Here is a 15,119-nt window from a genome sequence, read left to right as displayed (position 1 = left end):
GAACAACTAAGATTACGAACGAGTACGACACACTTTTGAGACTTTATTTAATTTTAACTTATTTTTATTATTAATGTTAAACATGACGTAAATAAGATAATTTCTTGACTGTATTTTTTGATATTTTACTTTTTATATATTTTTTCCTTGTATTTAAATAGCTACATACAGGGGCGCCGGGTTTTTAAAGTTCCCGTGGGTGCTCCAGCCATTTTAATGACATACCTACCTAACTACTTATATTTTTGCTATTTATATCAGTACTAGCTGACCTGGGTGAACTTTGTACAGCCGCGCCGTACCTAGTAGAATTATTTTAGATAGTCGTGGGTGCTCGGCACCCACTATTTACCCCTCGTGGGTGCTGGAGCACCCGAGCACCCACGGAGTCGGCGCCCCTGGCTACATATAACTATAAAAAAGTACTTCCTATTGAAAAATTGCGCGCCATTGCGGGGCAGATTGTAATTAGACTTTTACAATTTTAAAACCCATTGTACATACAATTAACTAGTGTTACTTATCTATAACTTAATTTCCAAAAAAAAAACTTAGTAAGTACTAAGTAATATTTTTAAGTTTTGTATTTCACAATCTTTTGTAATAAGCAATATTCTAATAGTGAGGTAGGTACATAACTAAGTGACTCGATTCGAAAATATTCCAATTCTTATTAAATTGCTAGGCTCAACTGGTCAATGTGAAAACCGGTTTATTAACATGAAAAAATTACTTGTATCCACCATATTTAGGGTTCCGTACTCGAAGTGTGCCAACGGGACTCTATTGCCTACCAAGCTTTCGCTATTATTATGTCCGGCTATATTTCATGAACTGTAATAAGTCGAGAGTAGAAATTTTTACAGAGTATGAATTTCTATTGGCGATAAAACACAAAATAATAAATATTTCAAATTGGCCACGATGTGAATTAAAAAAAAATGAAAAATAAGTACGACGATGGTACGGAACCCTTCGCGTGCGAGTCGGACACGAACTTGACTGGTTTTTTTAACTAACAGAATTTAAAACAGCTAATTAAAAAGCCTAATAATATTCATCATAAATAATAAGCAAATTGAATGAAAAATGGCATTGACACGCGCTGTGAACTGATATAATTTTGCTATAATATTATGTATCTAGATTCTAGGTATAATATTATACTTATTTATGAAAAATTCATAGCTCATCAATCAAAAACTCAGCGGGAAATGAAGAGAGCTATACTCGAAGTATTCTTTCAAATTAGAAATTAGGTTCATATAAGAACCAGAGAAACCATCTGAGACCAAAATTTAAACTAAGTCAGCGGATACACCTGTAAGTTTTACTCACATAAGTAACTTACATAATTAACTTACGACTTTACTAATGTATTACATAAGTAAAGCTGTCAATTAATTACGTAAGCTACTTCATCCCTGATCAACATATCGCCGGCTCACTACTAAGCACGGGTCTCCTCTCAGTATGAGAAGGGTTTTGGCTATAGTCCACCACGCCAATTGCGGATTGCCAGACTTCACACGCTTTTGAGAACATTATGTAGAACTCTCAGGCATGCGGGTTTCCTTGCGATGTCCTTCATCGTTAAACCGAGTGACATTTAATTGCTTAATACGTACATAGCTCCGAATAGTTAGAGGTGCGTGGTCGGGATCGAACCCCTGACCTCCTCAATAGGAGGCGGACGTCCTAACCACTAGGCTATCACGACTCTACTATAGTATATGATCTACTATACTAAATGATCGCGTCGATCTACACTACTAACTTGTATCACTTGTATCCACTGATAATGCGTACCTAATAGATAGATATAGGCAAGAGTCAAGACATTCTTTATGCCCATTACCACGCCACGGGAAGTATCAATGATCGCATCATTTGTTGACGGCCATTTTGTATATTTCTATCAGCATGGGCATTTTACGAGTAGGTATATAAAGTCATGAAGTAGGTAACAACTAGCAACGTAATTTATTCGGAAGTTTTTGTGATAGCCTCCACATTCTTAAGCTCTACACAAGGCTCTACATAAAAAAAATATTCTTAGATAAATTATGATGTCTCTACCTATTATTTATTATCTACAGAACTGAGTACTCTACAAATAAATAAAATTGAAGTGTCTGTTTGTAAAAATAACAGCTTTATGCTTGCATAATATAGTTAGTTCTAAGTTTGTATTAAATGCACATGAAAGTATACCCATCGTAAAACTATGCCTATGACATCTACTTTAACAAAAACATTTTTTTTTCTGTCTGCCTGTCTGTCCGTTTGTTCCGGCTAATCTCCGAAACGGCTGGACCAATTTTTGACGGACTTTCACTGACGACACGACGACAGTAGCTTAAAACGTAGGTACAGTACCTACCTACATACCTTCCTAACTCCGAAAAGTTAGAAATCTTAGAAAGCCGAAGTCTTAACCAGTGGGCTTAAATCACTCCCAAGAGAAATCGTATCATGCTAACTTTATTCGCTAAAATATTCGTAGGCCGTAGTTTCCCACGTAACCGCTAGGAGCGCTTTTCAATTTCAACATTGGATATAATTCCTTATCGCTCTTTTCACCTACCTAACTAGCGCCAAAGATACCTAGAGCGAATAAACATCGGAATAAACGTTTGCATAGACAAATATAAATTCAAACCATTTACTTGCTAGTTGCTATCAAATCTATGGTTCAAACTTATACTTAGGCAGAGTTGCAAAGGAAGGGTATAAAAAATACACGAATGACGAAACACGGTGAAAAATTCTTACTTTTCAGGCTCATTTTGTGACTTTTTTACACAATAATATTATAAGATCAACAAGGTAAATCCAATAGCTTCATATCCACAGTTCAAAATTCAGCAATTAGGTAAGTGATTTGTTAATTTTTTTTACGTTTTTGTTTTACATTTAAGTCAGTGCCGCATCAAAGTCGTACATTTTTATTATTTAAAGCTTTTCATATTTTTTCAGGGTCTCGGTCGTAGGATTCACCACATCCGTTATCCCATCTGGCAACCCTGATTACAGATTATTTAAGTACCTACTTAGGTGTCATAGTTAGATAAGTTTTATCATAATTAACTCAGTTTCTCGAACTTATGTGATTACGGCACAAAAAATAGATTTAACAAGATTATATGTAGGTTATAAGCCGATTATAGGCCGAATTTCGGCTATGGCAACCAATCTCCATAGAGATTAGCCATAGCCTCTCTATTCCCTCACTCTCATAGCCCGATGGGACGGAAATCCGACACGACCAGAGAGAGATTAGGCGCAGGACCAACAGCTGTACGTGCTCAACGAAGCACGGAGGTGACAAGCCGCCGAATTCTTAACTTCGGTCTGGTACTGAGAATTTCTCAACAGAAAAACCAAATACCTATTTTTGACCCGACCCGGGAATCGAACCCCGGTGCTTCGTTAGCCGTAGTGGGGCATGCTAACTAAGACCAACGAGGCAGTTAATAAGTCTTATTAATTGTATTAGGAACGCTATCATCCGTTTCGCTTAACTAAATTACCGAATTACTTACAGTTAACCGGCTATTAGCTTGAGCTTCCCAGGCGTCTTCGGCGGCCATATTTGAATGACAAAGTTCACTAACACATAATATACTCAACAAACTATGTACTTAATTTGTGTTAAGTTAGTCTTTAAAAAAACTATAACGTTGTGTATTAATTTGTATTAGTTATTCTTTAAAAAAAACTATAACGTTGTGTATTAATTTGTATTAGTTATTCTTTAAAAAAAACTATAACGTTGTGTACAAATAGATGCACAAAGTTCACTAACTTATACCCAGCACTAATTAATTATTATTATATAATTTATGTATTAATAATTTATACTTGTTTATTTAACTCGGTCGTTTCTCTTTTAGTTTAGTGAGATCAATCATAGTTTTTTTCATATAATTTAAAAACTATCCAAAAAATATCAGCTATAGACACTGGTTCACTCTTTATAGCAATGATTTTTTTTTCGACTGTCACTACTCGCTACACTTTTGAAGAACCCCGATAATTCATAAAAACCTGTGTTTTTTTAAGATTTTATTTATTTATTTTACGCATTAAGACAAAAAACAATAGGTACACAGAAATGACCAAGTATCATATTTTCTTTTTAAAAAAAAATAATATTTCATAGGCAGGTTACTCTGAAGTTTAAACACCTTCAGCCTTAAACCCGGATTTACGGGTCTGTGCCTTTACCTAACAGTAATAATCACAAAAACTCCCGGTAGATTTTATGTCACAGATTTTATGTCTATTTCCCCTCGTATATTTAGACTAACTATCGATAGGACGTCGGGATAGGTATATTTGACCTTATCAAATGAACGTTATCAAACCGCTCTGATAAGAGTCTCGCTTTCTTCATATTGTATACCTTTGGAAACGATTTTATTGATAAGTAAGTATCTAGACATTGATAGGTGCTTACCCTATTTCTTTGCCGATAAAATATCCTACTTAATTAACCCCCGACCCAAAAAGAGAGGTGTTATAAGTTTGACGTGTGTAAGTATCTGTGTATTTGTCTGTGGCATCGTAGCTCCTAAACTAATGAACCGATTTTAATTTAGTTCTTTTTTTTGTTTGAAAGGTGGCTTGATCGAGAGTGTTCTTAGCTATAATCCAAGAAAATCGGTTCAGCCGTTTGAAAGTTATCAGCTCTTTTCTAGTTACTGTAACCTTCACTTGTCGGGGGTGTTATACATTTTTAATTTACACTTGTTCATCTTCATCGTCATCATCATTAGTAACAGATAGACTCCAGTGCTGGGCATGGGTCTCTTGTAGTTACTTCCACACACCATTGTATTGCACCGCCTGAATTCAGCGGCTCCCTGCGACTCGTTTGATCTCGTCTGTCCATCCAGTAGGTGGTATTAGACGTTAGAGGTGTATCCTGCTTAATCTGATATTATACTATCTCGGTGGTCAAGTGCGGCTATATTCGGCTGCAAATTTTAAGGTCCCAAGTTTGAATCCTGGGCCGGGCGAAGACAGTTGCAAAGTTTTGAGGAAACTTTGGTCCATAATAATTCATTGTTGCAAAGTCGGTGATCTAACCTCAGCGCCTCGAAGAGCACATAAAGTTGTTCTGCGCCTGTTCTCTCTCCTGTCGTGTCGGAAAGAGGTCCCGGACATTGGATTATGAGAGTGAAGTAACAGACTGTACATCGATACTATACTACAATACTTATTATAAAGAAACAGTGCTAGTTATGAGAGTTTGTGTGTATGTGAGGGGTAATCTCATGAACCACAGAACGCACCTATTTGAAAATTTCTTTACTATTTGAAAGGTACTTGAACTATTTTATTCCAATTGAATATTATTATTGTTCAACCCGGACAAATTCGGGGCGGGCTGGCAGTCTAAATCGTGAAAGCTGACTGATTGACAGATCTACCTACCAACGCACAGTCCAAATACTAAAGGGATCGGGCTGTAGCACGTAGATATGACGTAGACATCCGCTAAAGGATTTTTGAAAATTCAACCCCTAAGAAGGTAAAAGAGGGGTCTGAAATTTGTGTATTGAATGCGGATGAAGTCGAGGCACGCCGCTAGTGTTAAGTAACTTACCATCGACCGCTTTCCGTTTTTAGTGACCGGCATGTTGGTGGCACTATTCTTTTGTTTGTTCCTCGATTCAAACAACTTCTCTTGCTGCAAGAGTTGCTCGTGAACAGTGCGTTTACTTAACTCTTTTATCATTATTATTCATATTTTAATAAACACTTAATCACTTCTATATTTTTTTATTTTTAGTAAAAAATTCGTTGACTGGATGTTTTTTTTAAATTTTTTCACTTTGATTTTACAAAATGGGTATTATAAAGGAACTTATTGTAATAAGATGGCGTCAAAGGCGCGTTTGTTCGTAACAATTGACAGGAGGCAATTATTTTGTTATCAGAATTGTGGAGTAAACATTTGCCCTCTCAGGAGATAAGGCTAAGAATAAAATGATGCTTGCAGAAATAATTATTTTCTGATCTTTCGCAGCATGTACCTACGTTGGCGCCGGGCGTTATCATGTCTTACGACCTCTTTGTTCTACGCACTAGATGGGTCATTCCGAACAAAAATCGTATTAGTAGTATGACTCTATGGTGAATAGTGTTGGGCACAACCTCTAAAGTTATAACGCATAAATGAGAGCTCACTTGCCATTTTTAGGGTTCTGTACCTCAAACGGAAACGGAACGACCCTTATAGGATCACTTTGTTGTTTGTCTGTCCGTCTGTCCGTCGTGTCTGTAAAGAAACCTATAGGGTACTTCCCGTTGACCTAGAATCGTGAAATTTGGTAGGTAGGTAGGTCTTATAGCACAAGTACAGAAAACCGCGAATTTGTGGTTACATCATTAAAAAAAATTAAAATGTGTTTCAATTTTCAAAATAAGATAACTATACCAAGTGGGGTACCAAGTCTTCTCTGTAGTAAGGTAGGTGCCTACTAGTGTTATGATATCCTTTTTCCCAAGGAGCAATACATTTGACCTGTCATTTTAGTTTAGTTTAGTGCTTGTATACATACAACAGTAGGTCGATTCCATTAAACCTGCATCAATCATTATTACAATCGCAATTGTTGTGATTGGCTGAATTTATGCTATTCTTGTTGCAACAATACATTGTAACCTTGAATTGTAGCCAATAGCGAGCAAGCATCGACCAATCAGAGGTGATTGCGATCGTGACATTGTAGCTGTCATTCTATCGCAATCGAGCTGCTTAATTAGCCACAGCCAATTAGAGGGCCAAGCTAATTAAAAACAAAAGCGAGTTGCAGCTTGCTTTTTGCTCGGAATGCCACGTCTAGTGCGTAGTACAATGGAGTCGTTGGTATTATTCAAAAATTTTTTTTTTCTTGTATGTACATTCCTATTTCTTGGAAATATAAGTTGCGTAGGCCTTTTTTTTTTTTTGTTGACGCTGGGGAATGCATTTACGCATCCCCCCCCGGAAGCTAGCCAGCCAGCCGTGAGGGACTGGGTCACGGGAACGCCGAAGCAAACAACCGCGACCCAGCCAGCGACGTCTGCCGAGGCAGACCCTCCACCGGGGACCTACTCGGTCCCCACCACGTCAACTCCGGGACGCACCAACGAAGTGCGTCCCCCAACCCCGGGACGCGCACGTCGCGTCGCCCGCATCCCATCCTTCGCTTCGTCCACTGTGCCCTCTGCTAGTCAGAGGGACACGCGGAGAAACCTCCCCCCCTGCCAGGTCATTAGCCATAGCCAACAATTTCTTCGAAGAGAAATTATTAGCCATGTTACCGGGGCGCACCGGCCCGAACACTGCTCTTCCCTTCGGACGCATCCAATAGAGACCAGCAGCATCCAGGAGCAGGAGCAGGAGGAGGAGCAGCAAATATTTTTTTTTTCTTGTATGTACATTCCTATTTCTTGGAGATATGAGTTGCGTAGGTCTACGATGTATTAGTATGGTGCGTCCATGTCGTACAAAAGTCACATAAAAATTTAAATAATAAAAAAGTTTATTATCACCTACATAGACATACACTATGATATCTCAAGACTCATATTACGTATAATATTAACTAATTAATGTAATACCTATAGCTACATCCTACTTTTTCAATACTGGAAGTTACATCGAAGGTTGTGCAGTAGGAAAATGTCACCCCTACGAATGAACAATACATGGAGAACAACAACGAGCATGGAATATTTTTGTCCAGTGGAAGGCTTCGGTCATTGCAACTACCCTACCGAGTGCCGACAAAGACCTACGTTTTTGGATATGATGCCGTGTAAAATCAGATAAGGGGTATGGATTTAATTAAACCTTCTTACCCTTTCCATTTTATCGCGCTTGCACAAAGACTGCTTCGTCAGATATCGCTTTACTCAATCCGTGGAAAGAAGTTAATATAGCGGTCTCTCTGTTACGTAATCCCTTATTATAGAGACAAAAATCTCAGTGGGCGATAACAATTTTGAGTCACCAACTAATCAATAAAAAAACAATAAATTTTAATAGGTTAGGGTTTAACCTACGTTTGATAACTGGTATTATCTAATATTAGGTAATATCAGTTATCATAATAGGGCATGAAATTCGAACGAGGTACCTATATTTCAGCTCCGGACTCGGGTTTCGATGCAGAGCGTTCCAGCTCCGGTGTTCGGAGTTTCGAAGTTTCATTGAAAAAATTGAATGTGATAAAAATGCATCTGATTTAATATTTCTTGCGCTAAATGAATGATACAATATGAACAAATCAGTTAAAAAAATAAAAAAAAAATCTTTTAGAATTTTTTATATACGTTTTCCGTCGATAAAATTAGATAAGTTTCCACTATTTTCTTTATAATACAGTTAAGACAAGTGTAAATTAAAAATTTATAACACCCCGTTTGTGTGAGGGGGTTTATAACACCCCCTCACACAAGTGAAGGTTACAGTAATAACTAGAAAAGAGCTGATAACTTTCAAACGGTTGAACCGATTTTCTTGGATTATAGCTTCTTAGCTATATACACTCTCGATCAAGCCATCTTTCAAACAAAAAAAAACTCAATTAAAATCGGTTCACTAGTTTAGGAGGTATGATGCCACAGACAGATACACAGATACACACGTCAAACTTATAACACCCCTCTTTTTGGGTCGGGGGTTAAAAACTGTACCGTACCAAACCACTGAATAACCTTGACTTTTTTAAATCTGACAATCGAAACTACGGTTATGTTCATGAGAACTGCTGTTTTACCAACGAACCTGTACTGTGGCTGTACGTAAGTGGATAATCTTGCGAAACTCCGGCATTACCTACACTGAAACCGGAGTTCCGGAGCTCAAGCTCTAGTTATCACTAGGTGCATTACCTACATAGATAAGTAGGTACCTACTAATAAAATTTAAACCTTAATCGCATAAGCTTATCAACAAAATATTCCATTAGGAAAATATTAGGAAAATAAGTTATAACCTTGCAGCTGACCAGGATTCCAAGGGGGCAAAATCTCAAGCAAAGATAGTCAAAAATCTAAACCTATGGTTAACTAAGTAACTCTATTTAATAAAATAATTAATTGTTGTAATCTGAACACTATTCATTTTCGGAAAGCACTGGCAGGACAGGAAATGGCAATTTATATGGGTAGGTACTTTGTTTAACAAATGTAAATTACAAATTTATAACACCCCCGGTGAAGGTTACAGTGACTAGAAAAGAGCTGATAACTTTCAAACGGCTGAACCGATTTTCTTGGATTATAGCTAAGAACACTCTCGATCAAGCCACCTTTCAAACAAAAAAAAACACTAAATTAAAATCGGTTCATTAGTTTAGGAGCTACGATGCCACAGACAGATACACAGATACACACGTCAAACTTATAACACCCCTCTTTTTGGGTCAGGGGTTAAAAATTGACTTTAGTTACAAATTCGGTATTCCGAACCAGCGGTAAATTATTTTGACGATACAAAAGTAGGTACCACCTACTTGTAAAAGTTACTTGAATGAAAATATATTCTATTCTATTCGTTGAAAAAGTTTAATCAAATATGTGTCCTACCTATCTATTACACGAAAGGGACTTAGTATTAAATTGCAATATAGGTAGACCTACTAAGGTAGGTATTTACTACTTAGTAAGAAGTCTAGGCAGGCACTAGGCATCCTTGCAGTTAAGCTGATGCCCTGTTCTGTGAGTCGCAGAGTCGCATCATAAACTTCATAAAAATTTGGTAGGTGATATAAACTACCTAGGTGCTCTACGTAGTTTTCAAAGGTAGGTTAAATCTAGGACTAGTAATTTTCCGTAGTTGACAAACACCGCTTATTTACAATGTTGCAAATGTCCCATTTGATATAACATAGCGACCTATAAGATAGTAATGTAAGTAGACCTACCTACTAACAATTACCTACAGTACCTACTAACAATTACTGAATTACAAGACACGATATTGACTATCATCACACTAATATTATAAAGGCGAAAGTTTGTGTGTGTGTGTGTGTGTATGTTTGTTACTCCTTCACGCAAAAACTACTGGACGGATTGGGCTGAAAAGAATGGAGAAAGATTATACCCTGGATTAGCACATAGGCTACTTTTTATCCTGGAAAGAGTTCCCACGGGAATTTTAAAAACCTACATCCACGCGAACGAAGTCGCGGGTATCAGCTAGTTGACTATATGTGTATAAACATATTACCTACCTATACGAAAATCGTGTATAATTGAAATCCTCCTATTCTATGTTTCGAAGTTATAAGCAAATATACACACAAACGCGGGTTGTGACTTAGATCTGTATAAATATTAGGTTATCTAGAATTTAGAGACGAATGTAAAGTATGAGTTATAGATACCTACTTAAACAGATCAATGTCCAACTTGAATTTAAAACTTATGCGATTCGAATCCATGACTAAATAATAATATAAATTAATAAATAGTCAATCAGTCACATTTTCTTTGACCCATATGATATTATAAATGCGAAAGTGTGTCTGTCTGCTACGTTTTTACGGCCCAACCGCTGAACTGATTTTAATGAAATTTGGTACAGACATGGGATACATCCCGGGGAAGGACATAGGCTACTTTTTATCCTGGAAAATCAAAGAGTTCCTATGGGATTTTAAAAAACCGAAATCCACGCGGGCGAAGCCGCGGGCATCCGCTAGTTTTGTATTATATCTAAAAATTATAAACATAAAGCCATGCAGCTACCTCCTACCTTTAAACATACCTACTCGATTCATCTTCACTTTATCGATAATCCCGTATCTATAGCCTGATAAAAATATACCTACCTATCAAGTCCAAATAACGATAACTTCTAAATGAAGCCATACAAGCAACCTCGACTCATATGACCGTTTTCAATGCCAAAAAATTCTAAACGACGCGCATGAATAACTAAGCGTCTTTAGACCTCTAATCTTTCTACAGTAGGCAGGTAGGTACTTCTTCCTACGATCTCCTAGGATTTAGGCTGAATGTCGCGTAGTCATTGCTCCCACGGTATTAAAAAAAATACAAGTATACTGGAATCTCGATGCATGCATCCAGATTCTGGTTTATATCCATACTAATATTATAAATGCGAAAGTGTCACACTTTCACGGCCCAACAGTTGAACCGATTTTGATGAAAGGCACAGAGTTAGCTTACACCCCGGGGAAGGACACAGGCTACTTTTTATCCCGGAAAATCAAAGAGTTCCCACGGGATTCTCTAAGGTCCATCAGTTTAGCCTATTATAAAGGTAGTTTTCGTCCCGGAAATTGACATAGGCAACTTTTTATCCCGAAAAAACAGTTCCCACGGAACACAAAAAATCTGAGCCCACACGGACGAAGTCGCGGGCATCGTCCAGTATTGTATAATAAATGATACCCGCGACTTCGTCCACGTGGATAGTTTTTTGATCCCGCAGGGACTGTTTGAGTTTTCGGGAACGTTATTATATTATCTTGTGCATTATCATTATTAGGTAGATCAGAAAAGCAATGCACGTGCTAAGCTTTCATTGAACACAATGTGTAGGATCGAGTCTCAGTTAGAAAATGAAAAAAAAAGGTCAAAACTTACCTTATTTGAATTTGGAATTTTACTAGACATCTTCCGTTTCTGAACGCTCTTGTCCTTCACAGACGAAGAATCAACTTTCTGACGTCGGCATGTCTCAATTTCCCGCGCGACAACTGCGGCGGAGCCCGCGACGCTACACATATCAGGTCGAACAGAATTGATAAGGTGTTGTATATGTAAATGTATCTACTTTGTATTTACTTCTGTCGAATGTCGTAATAATCTAATCGTCACCATTTCCTGTTTAACTGTTTACGAGAATGGATACCTACATCTATAGGCATCTAATCTATTTTGGAGGCAGACGTTCTCCAGTGGCTGACTAAGCGTGAGCGTGGGGGTCAGCCCCAGATCTCAGGGCCTCCAAACATTGACGAGTTTTTTGATGAAATCTCAAAGAGGTTAAGCCCTACCTCTTATGCATGGTACAAAAGTCACTGCCCCTATCATAAATGCAAAAGTGATTTGTTGGTTTGTTCTTAAATTACGTCGCAACGGAGCAATAGATCGACGTGATTAAAGTGATGCCTTTAAGGTGGAAGCTACGGGCCTGCCCGCGAAATTCAAATTTAATTTGGTTTTTCGCAATTTGTAAACTAATACGACAACGTAGGCTCTAGTATCGACTATTCTCACAAATTAGTCGATACTAGAGCTAATTTCTTTAGCTCCCGCTAAAAGCTAAGAGCTAGCTTCCGGGGCGGATGCGTAAATGCATTCCCCAGCGTCAACAAAAAAAAAAAAATTCCTTTAGACCTTTCCAAGCTAATTTCCTTTAGACCTTTTCAAGTAAAGATTTTTATATAAACCTGTGACGATGATACCGCCATTGTCGCAATTAAAATGCCATAAACCCACGTTGTCGTATTAATTTACAAATTGCGAAAAACCAAATTAAATTTGAATTTCACGGGCAGGCCCGTCTCATGCGCCTTAAGAACAAACATGGAGACAACATCAAAAACATGGAGAGTGACATAAAATTTCATATTCGCTTAGATAACATTTTTTAAAGAAATGTTGGATTATTAGGGTTATCAAATCAAACACATCTCATTTCTTAGCTAGTATTTATTTGAGCGTGAAATGAAAGGCGTGGTAAAATCAGCGCTGTAAAATAAAATTAAATGTGAACAAATTGTAGGTAATTACGAGATTAAACCACTAGACAAAATAATAAGTACTTATCTAACTTACCATACCCATTCACGCTTGTTTTTTCATTAATTTTATACCCATTTTACATTAACAGAACAAATAAGGGCTAACACAGACCGCCGTAATTCGGCTGTGATCTTATACTTTGTTATCCGATAACGGCCGATTTTAGGTAAGCACATAGAAGCACTATAAATTTTTTCGCAAAATTTTTGTAGTCGTTAAATCGACGATATATTAATTAGGCTATGGGTGACGTGAAAATTGAAATCAAAGAAAAATAGGCGATTCATAGGCTATCTAGCTTAGATTAAACTATCATAAGTCAATGCTACCCAAGCGTCAAATGTAGGAACCTATAGGTTCCAAAATATTGGGTAGGAACATTTTGACGCCTGCCAGCGACGCCGAAGACTCGACGTTTTGTGAGAAGTTAACCTAACTATCGTGAACTGTGCTTTTGCTGAGAATGTCACCGCGACCAATCATTGCGCATTATTGTAAAAGTTGACCTATTTGCATGGTGTTATAGTCTAATTTGCTTTGGATGCTAGAGATATGTTAATTTTACCCGTACCTACTTGTATCAAAGACAATAGGAATTATTTCTATTAGCCTATTACATTAGTTCTGAGGCCGACATTACCATCACGGCTATTATTATATCTCTAATTTTGTTGTTTTGTCCAAAAGAACGACACACAGTTAATTTTAGTTATTTACTATGAATAATGCCGTATATCCATACATTAATAGATTCTCGCATACAAATATCTCATTGATCACCGCATCAGAATTTAATTATAACTACTACTTAACTATTAAAAATACATTAAACAATGGGTAGATGTAACAAAAAGGAACATACACAGCCATTATTTAAAAATCCTACTGATTAATTTGTACTAGGTACATTTATAGTGAAAAATAATTGTGATTTGTGACAAGTATTTTAACTTCACTATCCCTTTTACTATAAAACAATACACATGGCCTAAACACGTCTGTCAAACATTTGACGTGTATAAATCATATAATAAACAGTAATAAAACGCTATCTTTATCTAATCCGATACAAAAAGAGAGAGAGAGCGCTATGCTAACTTCATTCCGCGGATAAGTTAGTGGTAAATCTCAATAGATGGCGCCACATACTTCAAATTACTGTACTAATTAATGTATCATAACGGGTCTTCATAGATCATAGATCCTCGCACTCACTCTATCCTATATATCCTTTCCTTTCCCACTCATGGACTCAACGCAACGCTAATGTACGAACAAAAACCGACACCTCAGTGCAACATAATCCATCGCCGGCGTGAGACACTACTTTTCGTGCATAATAAACCACCGCAATACCACGTGCGCGCCGCCATTGTGAAGTTATACATACCGCTCATCGAAAACTGTGTCTACACCCAACACGACACATAGTGCAACAGCGATTTATAAAACCCTGGCCAGGGATCAGTGATGGTAAAAGTGTGGTGACGAGAAAGCTGCAGTTCGGAACAGACTTTGAACCATTCCAGCCACGTAAGTCCAAATTTACCTAACTACTCCCTGGACACACCCATTTTTTCTCCTTCGTCAGTGCTACATTTTTATGGGGCAATTAACCGCTAAATACAGTCCATTAAAACCAAAATAATTTTGACCGCACGTTTTCAAGTATGGTGGCATAAGGCCCCCTTTAATTTTTGTTTTGGAGCTACCATATTTTATGGTCCATTCTCGAACCGGATTTCATAATCTTTTAATCGGATTTATGGGCTTAACCATCCGATTTCATAATAAAATTGACTCGATTCTTTAGTTAAATTAAATTATAGTAGGTACCATCTACCTACGTCGAGTCAATAAGTTTGAATTATTTCAAGTAGCATTCACGATTTATGGATACCTAATGTTGCATCGTGTCGTAATATTGCAGAATTATTAGATTATAAGTACGGCCTACGATATACCTACGTAATTCTATCGTTTGATATTCTAGGTTAGAAGTAATAAAGTATTTTTTATAAAATTTCATATTTACCCGCACACCTTTATTATTTCGGTATAAGATTTAACCATAATATAATTCCGCAAACCTGGGAAATAAAACGTATAGATCTACTAGGTACGTAGTAGTTAACATTTTAAGTTGTCGTTACTTATAAGACGCGAATAAGGTACCTACATAAGTTCCGCTGTCGATGTTATGAATAGACTAATGTAGGTACGAGCCATTGCGCGCGGAGTAGGTATTCAACCAGCATTGTGATTATTGTTGCACTCAAATACGCGTTCCGTAAATAATATTTTTACGTTTGCAACGCAATAATTTAACCGCTCGC

General features: G+C 37.3%; 2 protein-coding genes across 4 annotated transcripts in view; both read right to left on the bottom strand.

The window, feature by feature from the left end:
- The window catches only part of LOC123871488 (ras-related protein Rab-32), a 38,157-nt gene extending 26,386 nt beyond the window's left edge, over positions 1 to 11,771 (bottom strand). Inside the window, exon 1 of one of the 3 annotated variants that reach the window (XM_045915347.1) lies at positions 11,620 to 11,771. In XM_045915347.1, coding sequence (XP_045771303.1) covers positions 11,620 to 11,760 — 141 coding nt within the window. In that variant the 5' untranslated portion in view covers positions 11,761 to 11,771. Of the gene's footprint in view, positions 1 to 3,545; positions 3,638 to 5,614; positions 5,938 to 11,619 lie in introns of those variants that run through there. The other 2 variants (XM_045915348.1, XM_045915364.1) reach the window with 2 other exon arrangements.
- The window catches only part of LOC123871588 (mitochondrial folate transporter/carrier), a 29,052-nt gene continuing 22,833 nt past the window's right edge, over positions 8,901 to 15,119 (bottom strand). Inside the window, exon 7 of the mRNA XM_045915465.1 lies at positions 8,901 to 8,912. The gene's annotated coding sequence lies outside the window, so the exon portion shown is untranslated. The remainder of the gene's footprint in view (positions 8,913 to 15,119) is intronic.

Source organism: Maniola jurtina, chromosome 2 (genome assembly GCF_905333055.1).
Source record: "Maniola jurtina chromosome 2, ilManJurt1.1, whole genome shotgun sequence".
NCBI lineage: Eukaryota > Metazoa > Arthropoda > Insecta > Lepidoptera > Nymphalidae > Maniola > Maniola jurtina.
The sequence above is the reverse complement of the archived record's forward strand: the minus strand, read 5'-3'. Positions and strand labels throughout refer to the sequence as shown.